This window comes from Barbatula barbatula, assembly GCF_947034865.1.
Source record: "Barbatula barbatula genome assembly, chromosome: 18".
Taxonomy (NCBI): domain Eukaryota; kingdom Metazoa; phylum Chordata; class Actinopteri; order Cypriniformes; family Nemacheilidae; genus Barbatula; species Barbatula barbatula.
The window spans coordinates 4,023,508-4,044,291 of NC_136781.1; the positions used below are offsets into that span (position 1 = coordinate 4,023,508).

A 20,784-nucleotide genomic window follows, 5' to 3' on the forward strand; every position below is an offset into this window, starting at 1 on the left:
TATTTCTTTTTTTGCTCACGATTGGCTGAAAGTTGGCATTGGGCATTATCAGGGAAATAATGAAATGTTGCCTGATAACTGCTTTTGCCTTTTAGTGATAATACAGATTAATTCTGTGCTTGATTCTTTTCGTGAAACATATTTGAGAGAGAGGATTTAGTCATGATCCATATGATTTATTTTGCGTTGAGTGTCACTGTGGGGAAAAACGCATCAGGGTCACATTACGTAAGGCTCGTTTATTACTTAAGGATGCGTTGCGCTGTCGCCCTCTATTGGTCAGAAGAGGAATCGTTCACTTTGAATTCTGTACTTATTAGTAGCAATTTGAATCTATTTTATATACATTTATGTAGTATCTTTTGTACGTACATTTTAATACGCTTGTGTTTTAATTGAGTTATGTTTCTCTATAAAAGCACATGTAAGGTCAATTGATTTTTCCAAGTGATGACGTTGTGATGTACCAAAAGTCTGAAGTGTCATGGGTGACCATAAATTAAAATAGGAAGCAGGAATGAGCCTGTAAATGTAATGTACATATAAATAGAGAAGAAAACTGTGGTTTACCTGTAAAGTAATAAGTGACCTTAAAGATCATTAATGTACCAATCTACATTCCCTGAAACCCTGGTTCACCTATACTGACGTTAATTCAAGTGTGATATTATCATGCAGATTTCTGTAACTTTAAAGGGATACTTCCCCCAAAAATTAAATTTCAGTCATGATTTACTTATTCAAATCTGTATACATATGTTTGTTCTGATGAACACAGAGAAAGATATTTGGAAGAATGACAGATTTTGCCACATTGACAACCATAATTGGAAATGCAATTGCTGTACAAAACAGAACCAAAAATGATAAAGTAATTTTTCCTATCATGGGAGTCAATGGGCGTTGAGATCTGTTTGGTTATAGCACTCTTCCAAATACTTTTCTATGTGTTCATCAGAACAAAAACATTTATACAGATTTGGAACATCTCTCAGGTGAGTAAATGATGACAGAATTTCCATTTTTGGGGTAAGTATCCCTTTAAATACACAACACAGAAGATTTTGGAGTGAGAGAAACTTTTTATTTTTGTTGTTTAGTTTAGATAAAACATTTACACAAGGCATATTATAATATAACTGGAAGGCAGCCCTTTCTTAACCTTTGGTTGGTGAGATAGCAGCACTGTTTACAGCAATAAATGACCAAAACAATTTAGTGTCATGGAAAACTATTAAACCTGTTACTGATTAACCCAACAACGCATGTACTATAGTGGAATGAGACTGAATTTATACTCAAACATATTGTTCTAATCTACGCTATAACGTTTCCTGTAAAGTGGGATTTCTTTCTCCAGTTGAATTACAAAATGTGCATGTCAGTGTTACGTGTTGGCGTGTGTCTTAGGCCAGTTTTCCTGGTCGTTCAGCCCCACCCATTCTTCATCATCGCAGGGAACGGTAAAGTCATAAATCAAAGTCTATTAAGATTAAGGAATACTGGTGGTCTGTACAGTTGAGTTTGTAATAAACAGCATTTATAGATTTTTCTGTGGATAACAGAATTATCATAACATTTTAAGAACACTGTAATTACATTTAAGGAATCGATATTAGTTGATCTTTTGGGGTAACATCGATCCTTCATTCCACACCGTGACCACAGCGGTAAACGGAGCACAATTAGAGACAAACAAACAAAGACCGTCTTTGAGTCTCGAGAGAAAGTTCAAGTATTGTTTTTGGTTAGCGGTGGTGAAACTTTCCCCAGGGAGGCTTAATCCTTTGTGTGTCTTTCGTTAATTATGAAGGCCTGTGGGGGGGGGGGGCTTTATGTGAGCTCATTTGAGATGAGCGAAGGGGTGGAGGGCTTCTTGGATATCTTTAATGGGTGCATTTGCTCTCAGGAGTCTTTCATAGCACATTATGTCCACCCCGCTGATGTGATGTTTGGCCGAGACAAAGCAAAACTCTTATGAAAGTGAAAACACATGGTTCTGTAGCCTAACTAGTCGTTCTCATAAAAAACTTAGTTTAATCTAAATAGTGTTTGTCCTTGTGGTAAAATAAACCTTTTTCTGTTCTGTTCTGTTATGTGTATTGTTGTTTGTTTTTCTTCTCAACGTATTTAAGTTCCTATTAATATTGGAGCTTTAGACATTACCCAGGACTTGTTGAATTCAACTCTGAATGTGTTGAATTGTTCTGGACATATATTGTGTTGTCTAAGAACACAGTTTTAGGATTTGCTTTTTTCTAGTGTCACTAAGCAGCTCTGTCATGTATCCACAGGGGGAGAAGATTACATTAGGCACGCATCTTCCTCTCCCATGTAATGTTAATGATTTACGTTTACAACTTTGGGACAGTAATAGGTAGTGATGCACTAGCCAAAGGTCTCATGTATTACATAGCGTCCTCTTATTTGAAGAACAACGCTTGTGGGAATTGGATTGAGGAAAGACTGGGCACGGTAAATCTTCTTTATTCATTGTCGTAATGAGTCTTTTTCTCTTGGATTTCTATAACCACGAAACCCAGGACATCTCAGTTATTATGTGCTTATTCATGACTTCTAGGATGTTTCTCCTAAACGAATCAATAAAGATAGACACAAATGACAAAATACAGAAAGGATTAAACGTACGGAAAGTATTTGATAGGAAATTATCGAGATGGTATTGGAATTTATGATATAGGAAAATCTAGTAGAATTTGCAGCATTGTTAAGACCTGCCATACTCAAGAAAAAAACGAATCACTTGTGTTTGCTATTAAAAATATATTGAATGTAATGTAATAACTGACAAGGAGAAATGTTTGACAGCCTTAACTTCTGTGAAATAATGTTGTACATTTTCCTTATACATATGGCAGTCAAACGATTAATCGCATCCAGAATAAAAGTTTGTGTTTACATAACATATGCCTGTGTACTTTGCATAGTGATTTTGTATTTATAAACATACATGCACATATTAAAAAAAAATCAAATTGATAAACATGTGTACATTATTTAAATTATTTGTAAATATAAATAAGTACATAATATATCTTGTTATTGTATGGCTAAAATGGAAATTTTGAATATTCACTTATGCCTTAAAAATAAAGAAACCCTATGCAATAATGTTTTAATACATTAATGTTTTTATTGTGCTTTACATTTTTGGACAAAGACAGACATAGGGAAGATGGGGAAAGTTGTCTTCCTCCTTTTTGCCTTCCTTGCTTCCTGTGAGTATATCAGAATATCAAATCAAAGTCCAAAGCTATATGAATGATATTGACTCCTATAAAGCCAGTGCTGTGCATGTGGTATTGTTGTTGACAACAGAAATTTCTAATGTTTAGACATTTACTCTAATGTCTTCTCTTCAGTTTACTGTCAGACTTTGCCTGTCATTGACATGTACATTGTAGAATTGCAAGAAGATATTCCAAAAGGTTTGTACACAATTATTTTATAATGATCCTCTGCACTGTTGTATTTATGTATTATTGTTATGTAAACTAACATTTCCCAAACATTTTTTCCCTGACAGGTGACTTTGCATTTAATATCATAGCGTATGATGCAGACAATGACCCTTTACAACATTACATCCAGGGATCAAATGATATCTATTTTGATGTCAACAAACAGACTGGTGAAGTCAGAATCAAGAACAAGTTGGACAGAGAGGTAGTTTAAAAAACAAATTTGACTATGTCTATTGGATGGAAAGAGACATATATTTCCACTTCAGTTTTAAAACACCTTTTGTTTGTTAAAGTGATGGTTAATTGTATTTTATTTGATAAATCCTTTTATCAGACAAATGCGCTCTTCCCTGTAGTAATTGCGGTACATGATGGTCATTTCCCCTCAAATGTAAGTTCCAGCCACAAAAAGTAGTTTTTGCAAATGTTAATGGAAAAAATATCCTTTCCTGAATCCTGACAGCACATTTCCCTTTTTCAGGTGACAAAACTTGTTTACATTGTTGTCAAAGATGCTAATGACAATGCACCAATATTCCTTAATATTCCCTACAACAGGGAAGTTCCAGAGGTGAGTTTATGTGCTTATCCATGTATTGTTGATGATGTGTCATGATGATATGTTGTTTATCGTGCTACATCATTAACATAATAGATGTAGGATACTTATAAAAAATCACATTGGAAAAATATGTATTTCTTTGTATTTATTGTATTATTTGTATTTTATTTTATTATTACTGTCTTTTTAATTTATTTGAAAAGTACAGTAAAAGTAAACATTCACAGAATAAGATGCATCTCTTTAGTCTTTTCTGGGTGGTTTGATGGATATCGAGGGCTCATTTGAGCACAGTATAAATTTCATTTCAATTCCTTTCTTCAGAATACACCTGTGAACACAACTATTTTTACAGCAACGGCCACAGATGCTGATGAGGGCCCCGCTTCAACTGTGACCTATACAATCAAAGAAGTCAGTCACTTTTGTCTCGTAACCTACATTGGCATACATCTGTCTTTAATCGTATTAATGACACAGTTTGCTTGTCTTAGGTCATACCAAATGACGGGAATGAATTATTTTCCATCTCTGAAAATGATGGACACGTTGTTCTTGGGGGACCTTTGAACTTTACTGAAAAAAGTCCTTTCTATCAGATACGAATCGTTGCAAGGGTAAGTACCACAGTTCTATAAAAAGTCCTATTCAAGTTTAATATCTTCTTCATAATACCCTAACCATCCCGCCAATAGAACCCAATATACCAGTAGTGGACCACAGAGACCTTTACAGTTTCCTTTAAAACCAAAACAGTTTCTATTTTTCCGTTTTGTCTCAAAACTATTTAGTGTATTCTATGCTTACTGGTCATGTGTTTTGTCAGGATGGCGGTGGGCCGTTCAATGGTTCAGAAATAAAGATTCAGAAAACTGAAGTAACTGCGTTCATCACAATTAAAGATGTGCCAGACATGGACCCACAGTTTTTGAATTTACCTAACATGGTCACCATTAATGAAAACTCTCTTGTGGTGAGTGGTATATTTCCCCTTTCCTGTTGTGGGATGTAGTTAAGGAACTTGTTTTGAGTGTATCGCTGCTCTTGCGCTCCAGGATACGCCAGTCTTTACAGTGAAAGCCAGAGATCCGGATACAGGAATAAATTACCCTCTCCAATACAGCATTGAACGTGAGTGAGTTTGAGATCATTAAGATTCAGGTTTTGCTATTATTCGTATTTTTCCTCTAAAAAGTTCTGTCATCATTTAATCACCCTTTTTTCATTTATAACCTGTATGACTTTCTTTCTTCTGCTGAACACAAAGAAGATATTTTGAAGAATGTTGGTAACTGAACAAGGATGGGACCTTTTAACTTCTATTGTATGAAGTCAAACCAATGCAAGTCAATGGCTACCGCCATTGTTTGGTTACCAACATATAATGTATCAAAATATCTTCTTTTGTGTTCGTAGAAAAAAAATACAGGTTTGAAATACACAAGGTCGAATAAATAAAATAATGGAATAAATAAAACTATCCCTTTAAAAATGTAACGGCCACATCTTGTAGTAAGATTAAATACTTTTTTCTGGGCCCCTGATTTGGAGTACATCATATATCAACATATTTATCTAAATTACTATTCAGTTGTTTTGTCAAGCATTTTTAATGGAATAGTGCATAGTAAAAAAAACTTTCCGATTTGTGTTTTGCACACCTTGCATCTCTCATGTTATTCATTGCAAATCATTATTACAACTTTTTACAGCTACTAATCCACCAGACCTATTCCAGATCACAGAGAAGGACGGTAAAATAACAGTTAAAACTACATTTGACCGTGAGGCTTTGCTGGGTATCGATGGATCTGCTGTTGTCGAATTGCAAATAAAGGTGTGAGCTTGAAATTCAATTCAGACATTATTTTCCAACCTATTTCATATGTCCGTTTAACAATCTAAATTGTGCTATTTGTGTGTTTTAGGCAAAAGAGACAAACCCTGATGTGAATGGAGTCTTTGCCAGCACGGTACAAACTCTGCAGATCACTATCGGAGATGTGAATGACAACGGACCAGGTTTTTATGAATGTGAAGGAGATACATGCACAGAGAAAAACAGTTTCACAGGAAACGTTGATGAACATTCGTCTGGAGGAGTGGCCGTCGCTGATCTGAACATAAGAGTCAAAGATCCAGACCAGGTTGGTAGTAACAACATTTGCAAGGGATTCATTTGAGAAGATTCTATATTTTAACTTTCTGAGGATGATTATTTACTATAATTAAATGTACTATTATTATATTTATTATTAGACAAATATGATGTTTTCTGATCCAGGGTGCAAACAGTAGGTTCGAGCTCCATCTCGACGGACCAGATAAGGACGCATTCTCTGTAACTCCCAGCTCCGGGGTGGGAGACAGTAGTGTACAAGTGACGATAAAAGATTCAAACGCCGTTGATTTCGAGATCAAGAGGACAATGTCTGTGCAGGTATGTATTTGAATGTGTGTCCCTTGAGCCAGAATTATCCCAGGCTTAGAGAGAAAGGACTGTGAGGAGAAGGCAGGAAAAGTGTGATTAAGATCAATTGCATTAGGAGTGATTACATATGAAGAACGTTCCAGATACGAAACACTTTCTGCTTCACCTTATTTACACCAACCGAACAGAAACCAAGAAACTTTGTTTGATGGTTTTACAGTAGGTGGCATTTAATATGGATGTTACTGGCCATTAAATCGATAACAGTAGACTTTGAACAAGCTGTGTGGTGGATCATACAACAGTTAAAAAAGCAGGATTTATTCGATTTGAAATATTCTATATGTAATGGTTAGGGCAGGACATATTGAGTGGCCCCTCCCCCTTTTAAAATAGCCAATCGTGTTATTTTACCGTACAACATGGAATTAGATGAAAATGGTAAGTGCAGGATGATGTCATAAAAATGATTTATCTGTATTGACCCACGTAGGAGACTTGTAATGAAATGTAAGTTAACGTTTTGGAGCGTTGTCATTTTATTTGTTCTGTTTATCACAAAACAAGATCATTTGAAGAATTTAGGAAAGCACACAGTTCTGGGGCACTTTTCACTACCATTTAAATTTTTCCTTCCATGGTGGTCAATGATGGCCAATAACTGTTTGGTTACAAGCATTCTTCCAAATATCTTTCTCTGTGTTCATCAGAACAAAGAAATGAATAGACATTTGGATCTCGAGGGTGTGTAAATGATGACAGAACTTTATTATTATTATAATAAATTATAGTTATTGGGTGAACTGTACATTTAATACTGTCCGCTTTCAATCTCCACAGATAATTGCTAAAGATGCCGCTGCGAACTTAAGCGCTACAGCTTCTGTCACTATTAACATCAACGACATGAACGACAACATCCCTGAATTCGAGAAGGAATTTTACGCCTTACCTGTTGATGAACACTGTGAAAATGGCACTATTGTGGATACAATTACAGTAAGTACATTTTCTTCATTTCGCTCGGTTTAATGTGTTCTGCGTGTAAAATGATTGATCTTGTGTTTCTTAATGTTTCACTTGACAGGCAACAGATGCAGATGAATTGGATGACGGCAAGATCACTTACAAACTGGTGCCGAACAGCATGTATGTTGTTGAATGATAAATCTGTAGCTTTAAATATAAACTGTATTCGGACCATTAGAGATGCAGAGATGGACTGTATATAGCAGTGGTTCTAAAACGTTTTTGTCGTAAGGCCCTCTTTATGTAGAGTGCATCGTTTTGCGGCCCCCCAAATAAAAACGTATAATCTTAAACTTAGAATTTGATCTAAACCAAAAACAAATCCTGGTATACAATGCTGAAACATCAATACTTTTGGTTTGGGGTCTTATTTTTCTGATGTTTGATTGCATAAAATTAAAATTTCTATAATTCTTATAATGCCACAAAATCTGTGCCCCCCCAGGATTCATCTTGGGCCCCCAGTTTGAAAGACCCTGGTACACAGAACACAACATGTTTTTTTATTATTTTGCAGCCTGACTCGGTTTGACGTCTTTGCGAACAATGGAACTATCTACGTAAAAAATGGGGAGCTTCTTAATCGGGAAGGCACCAGTTCCTACACGGCGACCCTGCAGGCCATCGATTCAGTAGGAAAGATTGGTACCACTGTTTTGGAAATCAACCTTCAGGATATAAATGATCAGAAACCTGTGATGAACAGAGATGTTTATGACGCTTTTGTACAAGAAAACCAAGATTTGAAGCTTGTCATCCAGGTGAGAATGTGGCTCAGATCAAACAATGATTAAATACAGTATATACCTCGGACCACTCTTTGGATAACCGATTCTGTGACTTAAAGGGACAGTTCACTTAAAAATAAAAATTCTGCTCTCATTTACTCACCCTGGAGTTGTTCCACATCTGTTTAAATGTATTTGTTCTGATAAACAGAGAGAAGGATATTTGGAAGAATGCTTGTAATTAAACAGTTCTTTCTTGGCCAACATTAAATACCATAGTTTGAAAAATGACAATGGTAGTCAAAAAAGTGCCCCAGAACTGTTTGCTTTCTTACATTCTCCAAATTATCGATTTTTTAACAGAAATTATTTTGTAAACCAATATTTCCTATGGTAGCCAAGAACTGTTTGGTTGCAAAAGAAGTGTATATACTGTAGATTTAGAACAACGTGAGGCTGAATAAACAAAGACAGAATTTGCTGTTTCTTCATTGTGATCAATGAAGACAAACAAAAATGCAAGTTTCTATTAATTAATAACTCAGTCTAATGTCTAATAATGAAATGATGGCATTCCAAGACGTACTTTGTTAATAAATGATTTCATTTTTGTTAGGCACGAGATGGCGATGAACCAGATACTCCAAATAGCAAAATCCAGTATCACATTGAGGACAGTTTGTTCAGTAACAACTTCACCATAGGCCCGGATGATGGTGTGCTTGAGAACAATGGTCTACTGGACCGTGAGGCCATCGACCCTCTGCTGAAGGGTGTGATTGAGTTAAAGGTGATCGCTTCAGACACGGGCAAGCCGCCCCAGAACTCATCCGCCACGGTCTTTATCAACGTCGGGGTGAGAATCTTTCATTTATTTGACTTAGACGTGTGAGTTACAATGATTTTACATTTATTTATCTTTGATGAAAATGTCCATAGACGTAAAATGTTTCATATTTTGCTTGCTATATTACCATTTGTTTTAGGACGTCAATGACAATTCTCCAGCCTATTTGCATTCAAGTAACCTATTCAAGGTGAAGGAAGGTGAAGGAGGCAAGTGGGCAATTCCATTTAAATGTCAACCTTGCCGTGAAATAGTTTTACTATGGTAACAGCACAGATATTAACATTTGGTGGTTCAAATACCCATGTGAGATCTCTCTTCAAATTTTTAAAGCATTTGTTATATTTGTAGTGCATGATTTTTCATAGTCAGGTAAGTTCCATTTTCATAAATTGTCACATCCATAACGCTACATATTCCTCATAAAATGGACGGATGAAAATGAAAAGAAAGTAACTATTTTATGTTCTATAAAGAGATATCCCTCTTCCGTTAATTGGGGATTATTGCTTCCGGATTGCGCATTTTTTTCACAGAAATCCTTAAAAGATTTGGTAAAAAAAGTGTTGTCGTCGTTGTGTACTATAAACCAAAAATATCCTGGTTACTCTTTTCTAGTGAAGGCAATTTGTTTTCTTTTTTTATCAAGTTTCAGTGTATGATTTACTAAACACTTGGATTGATTTGTTGCCCTCTCCTTAGGTATATTAGTTGGCTCTGTCCTGGCTCGCGACGTTGACCAAACTGACATAAACAACCGCATCTTTTTCACCATCGACAATTCTTTTGGAAGTTTCTTAATACTTTCTGAGCCGTACAGCGAAGGCTACAGAGGAAATCTAACCGTGGATCCCGTCTTTGTGCTGGACTATGAAAGCGACATCAAGACCTACTCTCTGAAGGTTGTGGCATCAGACCTGGGTGAGAATACGGCTGTGACCACGGTAGAAGTGGTGGTTGAGGATGTGAACGATACTCCGCCGGTGTTTCCAGCTGGTTTAACACTGAATGTTAAAGAGAACATCAGCTTGCCGGATCCTCTGGGAGCAATAAAAGGCAGTGATGTGGACACCGAGCACCTTCTTGAATACATGCTTGTTTCTACTGAATGCCAGTGCAGTGGCGTCAGAGAGCCGTGTCCTGGGGAATGGTTTAGCGTTGAGCTTAACGGAAATGTGGTTGTTAATTCCGGTTCCACATCGGGGGTCATTGACTATGAGAAATGTGATAAGGCGTTCTTGACGGCCAAGGTGGTAGATGTTAAAACGGAGAAAGGGCGAAACAGCACTGAAGGTAAGTCCTGTTGCTTCTGACTGAACGTAACTTAAAATTATATTCATGTATTTACTGTACCAGAGCTTATTTTGTTGTTATAGTAATATAATTTGCTGTTAAGCATGTTTTAACTGGTCTGTTTTTTGGATGTAAATACATTTAAAGTAATATGCTGTTGTCACTTCCATCAATAAACAAAGTCTTCATATAGACGGTTTTAGCGGCAACAGCATCACCAATGGGCCGTTATGTGGCCCACGCTTAACTTGGGGTAGACCTCCACAAAGAATCTCTTGAGTAATTTTAAATTAATTTTACTCAATTCATATACAGTAAAATATAAATATAACTTAATAGTAATATAAATTCAAGCAAAAATAAAAAAGACCAGAATTTTACTCGTGCGCCCAATGATTTCAATTTTGTGTTGTGTTTTTTAAGCATAGTTTATTCTTTTTGCAGGAGTTGTCACTATTAATATTGAGGATATCAATGACAATGCCCCAGAGTTCATCATCATGCAGGAATTCTATGGTAAACCAAAATTGAATTTTTGTGACCATGCTGAAGTTGAATCCCTAAAAATGTTTAATGGTTTTGGACAATGAACGGACATACATGAATGCTAGAATGCTAAATATAGCAAGATAAGTTATCATTACCAGAAATCTTGTTTTGCTTTGTCTAGTTGTGCTCCTTGAAAGAGTTGAGAAGGATTCATCTGTCGGCAAAGTTTACGTGAGTATGATAGTTGACACACTGATATTCATGAGAAGTTTTACTGTATTTACTCTTATTTAATTTTTTGTAAAACGACTAGTTCTAGTCCTCGATTCTGATTGGTCAGCACAATAGCTGTGCTTTATTCACAATAACACAGCTATGACCATTTCACCTAGCAATTATGTGCATCACTACGCACCCTTAGCAACCACCCCTAGCAACAAAATATTCTGATGCTGTTGATGATGTGTTCACACCAAATGCAAATTAAGCGATTTGCCCTAGTAAATTACATACAAAGTCAATGCAAAGACACGATTAGACGCGACCTCGCTCCGGGCAAATTATCAAGGCACGAAAAAAATTATGCCTGAGAACGGTAGAAAGATAATGTAAGCAATACGGTACTTGAGGCTAGTGCTTTATCATGAATAAGTCACGGCTGCAAGGGTTCCGGGCACTCCGCTTCACATCATGCCTAACGACCCCCTTCAGCCGTGACTTATTCATGATAAAACACCGCCTCTCATACCTGCTTACATTATCTTTCTACTATGTGCTGTTTGTCAATACAATGCACATGTTTGAGTCCCGTTGATTATTTGCCTTATTGACTTTTCCTTTAAAGGCTCACGACAAAGACACAGGGGAGAACAGAAAAATTAACTTTAAGGTTATAAAGCTGGAATTTGTCAGCGGTGGGGAAACTGTTCCACAAGATTTGTTTTTAAACACCGATTTAAAAGCTCAGGAAGATCCCGATGGAAGGTTCTTTGCAGATATACGGTGAGAAACGAACACTCCTGGTTTTGAAGCATAGCTTTCAAATTTCTCTTGCAATACTTTGTTGTCATACACTGAATGGTTTGTGCAAAAAGATACTTATCAAACGTGTGTTTTTGATCATATTCAGCTCACAGAAACAGATGGACACGGATCAGAGAGGGAAGTTTATGGTGGAGGTGGAAGCCTTTAACCCTGATGGTCTCAGCTCCACTTCTGTGGTTGAAGTAAGACCTATTATTAATCTTATAAAATTTTAAGATTCCACGTTTTTCCACACAGTGTTTCCTTATTCATTCATTTGCATGCTGTTTTCTTTCTTTACTTGTTTTGTTTATGTTGTTATTTGCTTTATTTACAGCTTCTCACAATTGACTTATCCTACAAAGTGAGCCTCAGATTTAGGGCGCCTGTCTCTGAAGTTAATGAGAATTTGCCACAGATCAGACAGTAAGATGAGATTTATTTAAATGTAAAACACATTGATTTGAACACACATGAAGCAATAGCTAACCTGCTTTATTTTTTTCTGTGGAACACAGAAGAAGATATTTTGAGAAATGTATCGGCGGTGGTTTGTGTCCATACTGTGGAAGTCAATGGGAGCCATTGTTGTTTGGCTATCAACATTCTTCAAAATATCTGCTTTTGTGTTCTGCAGAAGAAAGAAAGTGATACCAAAACTTAGTTCATTCATTCATTCATTTACAGGATTCTGACATCGGCTACAAGAGCAACAGTTCACATCTTTAATGTGGATAGTGAGAAGACAACTCAACGGTAAGGATAATGAAAAAGAATTAACTGAATTGGCACATATTAAATATACATGTATACATACACATGTAATAAACCACTACTTAAATATTATTGGAAAAGAAAAGAGCCTAATTTCATCATAATATGTTATGAGTCGTATGGTCCAGCAGGTGGCGTTTACATCATAGTTTCATGTAGAAGTCGTTTTTTATTCTTACATCCAGAGACTTCCTCTTATTCTTTCTTATTATAATCTATATCCTTGAATATTATAATATATATATATATATATATATTTTTTTTTTTTTAAAGGTGGACTTAAACCAAAGAATTTAAACTGGAGTTCTGCAAATAACTGCTACGATGCTCATTCCCTAGTTTCCAATAAACCGATCTTTCTCCCACATATGTTTTTAATAAATGTTATTTCTATCGCAGTGCTGAAGAGCTGACTGTTTTGGAGGCGTATTTCGTGTTCTCAAACGGCTCGGCTCTGGACTACAATGAAGTGAACAGAATTCTGAATTCAGAGGAGGTCTACGTGGAGTATGGAGTCCTTCTGTCTCAGTTTGGATTCACTGGAATTGTATGTTCTTCTCAGTTGTTTCACCTTTTTAAAACGCTGTTTAAGAAACATATATGCAATGTCATGTTTAATAATGATCTGTTTATTAATAAATGTATACTGTTTAACATTAGTTAGTTTTTTTCTAATGAGTTTTTTGTTTTTCCACAACAGTCGACAACCACTGAAGATCAAAAAGAGGTGAAGACTGAAGTTTTCATCATGATTGGTTTGATTGCGGGTCTGGCGATCATTCTGGTTGTAACAACCACATCTCTTGTGTGCATTAGAAGAAAGTAAGACCTATTAAATTGCAGTAATAAATGATAACTAAAATGACTTAATCTTAATCTGATCATTATATTATTTATAAAATTTTACACTTAAACTAATTTGAGGCAGCGTTGTCACAGTGTGCGGTTTTTACTTCACGTTTATCGTTTTGTGAATTCTTTCATTTACAATATTATCAGATATCTAGAATGAACACAATATTCATAATCATGGCTTCGAATATCATGGTATATACTGTATGCATATTTATACATATCACATGTAAAGTTCTGGAGAAAAAAACTGGTAATGCTTTTAGCAGATTAGATTACCATTAAAAATTCACAGGAGTCGGTTTTTACTCACATCTGGGTCTTTGTGGATTATTTTTTTTAAAATGCACTGTAATTTTTTAAGATGTCTAGTTTTTTTTGCTTTGGTTGGATGGAACTGTATAGCAGCTCTTAAAGGTGATGTGATGAAACTGTACAGAACTTGCATCACCCTACTCTCAACATCAGGCATAGTGCCAGTTGGACGACATTATGGCAAAAACCCTCAGCTCTGTCTGGGTCACACGTACATGTAACACAAATCCGCTAACCTCATTAGATTAAAATATATCTCTTCTTGCTCGAGTTACTCCATCCTGTTTGCATTGGTGTCAGATTTACGTTAACCTTTATATTAATGCTTTTACCCTTAAGCTACAAGAGGAAACTCAAGGCTTCCAAAGCAATGAACTCAGCAGCTGCGGTTGTGATAGAGAACCAGAAGAGCGGACCTGTGGTGCCTGGAACCAACAAATACACCAGAGAAGGGTGAGCGTTATGAGTTAACAACCAGTCATACCACTCCGGCCCGGTCATATCATCTGACACCGATTCTGGCCCAGTGTCAGATTGACTGTTTTGTGTTTTACAGAGCAAACCCAGTGCTGAATATGAATATTGACACCGCCACAGACCTTGGTTTCGATGAGGATGGATCCAGCGCTGATAGAGAGAGGTACAGCGTTGAGTTTAATGAAGCACATTTAGAGGATTTTTAGAGGACCGCTTCCACACTACCGTACTTCTGAATGCTGTTTATGTATCTCTGTGTCATTTTGTTGTCAAAATATACTGTATCACCTACTGCAGATTATACTCACAGTTGAGGACACAAACACAAAGGAAATTATTTGGGCTTTCAAAACTGTATTTTAAGATTGGATTGCTAAGGTTAGTCATAACTCATGATGTTGATGATGATAATTATCGTAACCTTTATTTTACCAAGACAAAAGCACATTGAAGTGCTTCCTGGCCATTTATAATATGATCATGAATAGATTTTTGTTACATTTAGTTTTATTGTAATTTATGGCCTTTAATTGACAGCCCTATTCATTCTTTGCGTTTGTGTGATTGCATATTAAAAATGGATTTTATGCATTTACACCTGCTCTGATCTGATAAAGATGAAACACAATAAAAGAAAAGAGAACAAAGAGACGTGCGTCCAAATTCACCTTATACGATGCCCCAAAAGTACGTACTGGTTTTGTTATGAAAAAGCATATACATTTTAGTGAGTAAAACAGTTTGCTAGCATATTGGGACATACTAGCGTGAAACAGGAGTGGCTGTTTTTGCCCAGACAGTATTGTGATAGACAAAATACAGCTCTTCTTTCCATCTGAGTATGAATTTATTCATTATTTCTTATGTAATGTTTGCTGTATATGCTTTAATTTTATTGATGCAGTGTTGCGTCACTAAATTCCGACCTCTCGCTGTGAGTTAATAAAAGATGATCCGGGTACTTTGAGAATACTCATTTCAACAGACTGTGATTTGGGATCGGGACGTACTCATTTTATTTCCGAATGCTATTTAGGATGCATAGTATGTGAATTGGGACGCAGGGTTTCTCTAGATCAGTTTATTTGTTTATTAGCTTATCGTGGAAGTCTGCCAACACTACATCAGAAACAGCATTTTAATATTGCCAGATACATTTTTTATACAAATTATGCAGAAACAATACTGTGGTCGTCCATGACAAATGCCTTCTGTATTCTAAGAGCATGTGACTTTTATAGTTTTAGATACAGTAAATGTGATGTGTTGTTGTGATATTTGTGACCTCACGTTTATCAGAATCACACTAAGCTATACCGCATGCTAAAGGGAGCAAGTTCTTTTGATTCTCTTGTAAGCGATCACAATGGCCTAAAATGTGTCCTCTGGTAACATTTAATTTTTCATAACATTTCATGCACTAGAGTTGCTTTGTGAGATTCTGATTTTGTGTCTGTTCTGTTTTAGCCTTAATTCCCTGGACTACAACATCGATATGGCCATGACAGAGAAAGATACAATGCCAATGATGGTAAATGTATAGCAAGAATACGATCAAATTAGTATACAGTGGGCTTTAAAAGTGTGTGACCGCTTGTGAAAATGTTTTAGCTTTGCATTGTTTTAATGTTATAGCAAATTGAATTGCAAGGTCTCCAGACATTGTTTTGCAAAACCTGATGATTTTGAATCAGTTCCCAGTTTAGAATCTTTTGTGACTAAGTAACATGGTCATGAAAGTCCCCATTAATTTGAAGTTTAATGTTTTTCATATTAAATCTCCCAGAATACTTAGAATTATCTGTAAAGCTGGGTTTAAAAGTGATAGTTCACCCAAAAATTAATTCTGTCATCATTTACTCACCCTTTTGTCATTTCAAACCTGTATGAACACAAAAGAAGATATTTTGCTGGACCCCATTCACTTGCATTGTGGGGTCCAGTGCTGTAAAATTACATTGAACTTTGTTCAAATTATCTTCTTTTGTGTTCTGTGGAAGAAAGAAAGTCATGATAAATGATGACAGATTATTTTTTTAAATGTATATATTTAATGTTGTCTCTGTTTTTTGAATCCCACTGTATTTTAGAAATACTTACACTTGCTCTTATGATGCGAAAAGACACTTCTGTGTAAACGAAAAGGAACAACTAGTGTCTTTGTAAATCTACATAAGTTCCTTATTTGTTTCTTTGAATGGTTATTTTAATCCGTTTTTCATTGTTTCATAGATGATTGAGGAAGAGGATGAGGAAGGTGCTGGATCACCCTACATTGAGCCTCTCGGTGCTGCTTTGGCCCACCGAGTGAAAAAGAGAGGAGGCGAGAGTCCCACCTTCACTTTTGAAAACCCCTCTGTGAACACCACTGACCTCTAACATCCCGCACCTGTCCTCCACCTATCCGATCTATTCTCTTTTTTCATATCTGCCATTAAAGAAAGGAGTTTACATACTCAGCCTAACCTTCCTACACAGGTTGTGAGAACTTTCGAGTTGGCCCGTGGCCATTATATATAAATACTGCTTTTAATAAATCTGTGTTCATGGCACTTTAAACTTGTGGTAATTTATATAATACTTTTACATGTTTGTATCTTTTTCTTGTAACAATAAGAATGGACTCTTCAGTAAATTATACCTAATCGTTATGTTCTACTATAGAGAAGAATGGAACTCGCTTTGAAATTGCCTGCACCTTTTTTTCCATTTCTTGTAATATGTATGAACAAAGCATATGAATTATGAGATAAAATACTACATAAACAAACTAATTTACATCAAATTTACAGAATGGCACTGCTTGTGAACCCTGCCAAATGTTACCTTGCACCAGCTGGCTTGGTTAATGTCCAAGTCAAATCAAAGCAAGCAGATTCAATTCTCAGATGTTTGGTGACCAGGATGTATATAGCTTAAACTGTCTATATACGGTGTATTGTTAAATATATGGTTTATTGATAAATATGTGCAATTATTTGATAGAATGTTCTTTTAATTTTGCTACATTGTTGAAATAAAGTTTGCAACGTGACAAGCCAGGTGTTTGTTGTAGACGTGGTTTAATTTGAAAACTATATCACTTTACAGCTATCACAATAGTCACAAACCATCACTGTAGACGTGAGGCCTGAATGTCGGCTCGTGATGGGTTCGCTGAGCTTAACTGCAGATACAAGACAAATCCACAAAAAAACACACAGTTTTACAAAAGCGAATAGAAAAAGTTTTGAAACTTCTAAAAAGAACACCAAAAGTTCACCATTGCAAAAGCGTCATCTTGAGATGCCTGAAACACCAAAACATGTATAGTTTTTTTTCTAAATGACAGTATTTTGCTGTATAAATGTTGTTTTTACGACTCCTTAAAACATTTTTGTTGTTGCATACCTAATGAGCAAATATACAAAAACTGTCTTCATTCATTACCCTGGTAAGCTTATAATTATGATTTACGATTTGATCTGTAGGGTCAGATGAAAGTTGAAAGTTTCTCAATAAATCTCGTGTTGGTTTGTATAAGTAAAAATAGAAGTGCCCAATGTAACCTGCAATTTTATGTTTTAAACAGATCACGATAGAGAGGCAAAGGTCACAGACTGCTGCTTTAAATGTATAATGTTAAATATATATTCACAAATAGACTTGAACTAAAAAATCCTATTCTAAACCCATGGTTTATGTCAAAAAGGGATTAACGCAACTGTTGGGTTATGAATTAAAATAATGCTTGTTTTAACCAATGGCTAGGACGTTTATGGACTTTTTTGGGGTTCATTTATACAACCCAGCGGTTGGGTTCATCCCTTTTGATCCTAACATGGGTTGATAACCAAAATCCTTTCAAAATGTAGTTATATAAATTGTAAAGGTAAAATCCCTCTTAGAGAACTAATTTAAAAGGTCACTTTAAAACTCATCCTCACTGACCACAAAAACATCTGTGCAGCACATTTTGACAGAAGCAAAATACTTGCAAAAATCCAGAAAGCAAGAAGAAACTTTTATAAAGCATATGCACGTAAAACAAACCAAAAAATGATTATGTATGACCATCCATAGAATGTCTGTACTTAAAAACACAACCCAGTCCTGCACATGGCCGTCACTGAAGCCAAAGTTCCTCATTATTCCTCATTTTGACGTGGTCTTGAACAACAGCTCGGCCGCCTGACGTTCCTAAACCACCGGCGAAACGCATTCTGTCGACGCCTGCCCCCATTCTCTTCCTTTTCCTCAATTTTCGTACTCTGTTCTGCGGTTGGGTTGCACTCGCTGGGGTCCATTGTGGGTGGAGGACTGGAAGGGACGGGCGCAGATGTTTCCATCGTATCAGTCTGTGGAGCATCTGTAGATACGGGCGCTGGCGAAAGTTTCTTCTGTTTCTTCTCCAGATGTTTCTGGATGGCTGTTCCCAACACTGCCACCTCAACCACTGCACCGTACACCTCCCAAGTCATTCCCTTCTCATCCCAGCTCACGTCCGGCACGGGTTCCTGCTGTTCCCCTGCCATCACCCCTATCCGAGGTTCCGGCTCAGGAATTACCTCAGGTGCGGTCAGGAGTATAGGTGTCATCGGAGCTGTGGCGACCGATCGAAACTCTACCTCGTTGCCCACCTGGAGCTCAGCATCTTTGGTCTCATTGGTCTTGGCTGCCTCCGAAGTGGAGCTGCTTCCCAACTTCCCAAAGGAGCTTGGGAACAGGAATGCAGCAGAACCCTCTTGAGGTGTCATGGGACTGGTGGCCACGGACTGATACATCACCTCCAGGCTGACTTGGGTTTGCACGTGCTGTTGGCGTCCAGGCGACCGAGTCAGAGTGAGTGTCGCTTGAGGGGGCCGACCAGCATCCCTGCATTCTGAAAATTCGTTTTTGTTTTGTTTTATGTTTATTTCTTCACCTTCAGGTTGTTTGGTTTGATCTTTTACACCACAGACTCCCACTGATGCTCTGGGTTCAGTGCTCGTGTTCGCACACGTACTGCTTGCATCCGTTGTCTGTTGTGGGTTTGAATCTGAAGGAGCTTTTTTAAAGTCTGTGTCATCTTCTTTTGTGACCTCTCGTGAGTGATCTCTAGGCGATTTGGGTTCCGCAGCATTAGTATTTTGCTCGATAGGTAAAGTACCTGTCACGCTGGACGTCTGGACCTGACTGACCTCAATCACGTTTGCCACGACGATAGAACCGTCTTGACTTTCCTCCTCAATTGGTTCTGTTGAAGAGATGCTCTTGGATACAACATGGGAGATCTTCTGCTCCTCAAAATCCTCATTCCCATCATCCTCCACAGTACAATCGTGATTGGTCACCAGTATAGTGATCTCCTGGTTAAGGTCTTGTTGGTCAGATATCAGACTGGTCTTATACTCTGCTTGGATATAACACATCTCTTGCTTACACGTTGGCTCAGATGTCTCATCGCTCCTGGCTTCTGTTTGAGTTGAAGATAAATCCTCTTCTAATCTCATCTCATGTGGAATTACTGACTTGATCTGATCCGGTGTAACCTCTGGATCAGACGGCTCCTCGATGTTGCTGCAGATCTCCTCTTGGACTGCGGACTCTTTCGTTAAGCTGTCATCGTTCATAAGGGGTGAAAAGTCAATTCTGTCACTCGTGTTGGTCCCCGAACCAACTTTCCAAACTTCACTTTCTGTCAGAACAGGACCCTCCATTATATCAGACGTTTGGTTGTCGGTCAGGGGTGGTAAATTTCTTACTGTCTCACACCACTGATGGTTTTTCTAAAAAAAATCATTACATAGAATGCATAAGTTTATTCAAATGTGCAATATTTCATATGGAGCAATTGATGCCAAAATGAAAGATTCATACAGAAAAACCTATTACATATTAAACTGCCATAACGGTGAGACGAGATACGCTGTGTTTTGTAATAATCTCAGAGACAAAAAATTGACGTTCATAATTTGATTCTAATATTTCAAAACCTCATCCTTAAAGTACTTAAGCGAAGGAACAATAGTCTCTGTTGTCAATAAGAATGAATCTTTTTACTGCGATAATATTTCTGCACCCGAATGCACTTCAGATGTCAGATTTCATAAATCGACAGAAAAACTTGCACGGTGACACGATGAGCAAAACAAGGATGACGCACAATGAAACTATTTGTAAAATAGAGCCCAACGACACATACCTCAACTGCACAACTGATCAAGAAATGTATCCATATTTCAAAGACTAAATGATCCTTCAAGCTCCGCTGGTAGGTGCTCGTGACGATAAGAGGCAGACTGTATATTGTTTGTTTCCAGAAGAATCTTACTGGATGGTGGTCCTTGGATTTTACTGTGGCTGTGAGTACTATAGGCTTCTGATTTTCAGTTTCCCTGGAAACCAGACTCAACCTGGCAGTGTGTTGTAATGAAATAACAAAGTCTCTTCAGCTTTTTACCCATAAGCAAATGATGACGATTAATATCCAGGTTTTGTTTTTTGGAATAGAACAAAAG

General features: G+C 36.9%; 2 protein-coding genes across 4 annotated transcripts; one reads left to right on the forward strand and one right to left on the reverse strand.

The window, feature by feature from the left end:
• The first annotated feature begins 2,367 nt into the window (after positions 1-2,367).
• Positions 2,368-17,346, forward strand: cdhr2 (cadherin related family member 2). 3 transcript variants are annotated; one of them, XR_013787903.1, is made up of 31 exons: positions 2,368-2,475; positions 3,182-3,239; positions 3,384-3,449; positions 3,548-3,687; positions 3,820-3,876; positions 3,967-4,056; positions 4,372-4,461; positions 4,542-4,664; positions 4,874-5,020; positions 5,103-5,178; positions 5,760-5,884; positions 5,976-6,194; positions 6,332-6,487; positions 7,319-7,477; positions 7,566-7,627; positions 8,025-8,268; positions 8,852-9,091; positions 9,222-9,291; positions 9,785-10,375; positions 10,820-10,891; positions 11,046-11,095; positions 11,709-11,866; positions 11,994-12,090; positions 12,225-12,313; positions 12,575-12,643; positions 13,061-13,208; positions 13,362-13,483; positions 14,168-14,281; positions 14,385-15,293; positions 15,351-15,836; positions 16,538-17,346. XR_013787903.1 is itself a non-coding variant. In XM_079479547.1 (31 exons), exons 1-31 carry the CDS (start codon positions 2,404-2,406, stop codon positions 16,682-16,684), a joined length of 3,999 nt encoding a protein of 1,332 aa, XP_079335673.1. In that variant the 5' UTR covers positions 2,368-2,403; the 3' UTR covers positions 16,685-17,346. The 3 variants fall into 3 exon arrangements, 2 of the variants coding, with proteins under 2 accessions (XP_079335673.1, XP_079335674.1); XM_079479547.1 differs by having other exon boundaries at positions 14,385-14,468; positions 15,773-15,836; XM_079479548.1 differs by having other exon boundaries at positions 2,370-2,475; positions 3,186-3,239; positions 14,385-14,468; positions 15,773-15,836.
• A 10-nt stretch (positions 17,347-17,356) lies between these two features.
• Positions 17,357-20,673, reverse strand: gprin1 (G protein regulated inducer of neurite outgrowth 1). Its single transcript, XM_079479549.1, has 2 exons — positions 20,469-20,673; positions 17,357-20,052 (listed from the first exon to the last, which is right to left on the reverse strand). Exon 2 carries the CDS (start codon positions 19,981-19,983, stop codon positions 18,433-18,435), a length of 1,551 nt encoding a protein of 516 aa, XP_079335675.1. The 5' UTR covers positions 19,984-20,052; positions 20,469-20,673; the 3' UTR covers positions 17,357-18,432.
• Positions 20,674-20,784: the final 111 nt, after the last annotated feature.

Coding starts and splice junctions, on each gene's coding strand:
- cdhr2 (XM_079479547.1), top strand. CDS start 2,404: ATGTATTACATAGCGTCCTCTTATTTGAAGAACAACGCTTGTGGGAAT. Junction 4,462..4,541: donor TGACCTATACAATCAAAGAA/GTCAGTCACTTT, acceptor TGCTTGTCTTAG/GTCATACCAAATGACGGGAA. Junction 5,021..5,102: donor TTAATGAAAACTCTCTTGTG/GTGAGTGGTATA, acceptor CTTGCGCTCCAG/GATACGCCAGTCTTTACAGT.
- gprin1 (XM_079479549.1), bottom strand. CDS start 19,983: ATGGAGGGTCCTGTTCTGACAGAAAGTGAAGTTTGGAAAGTTGGTTCG.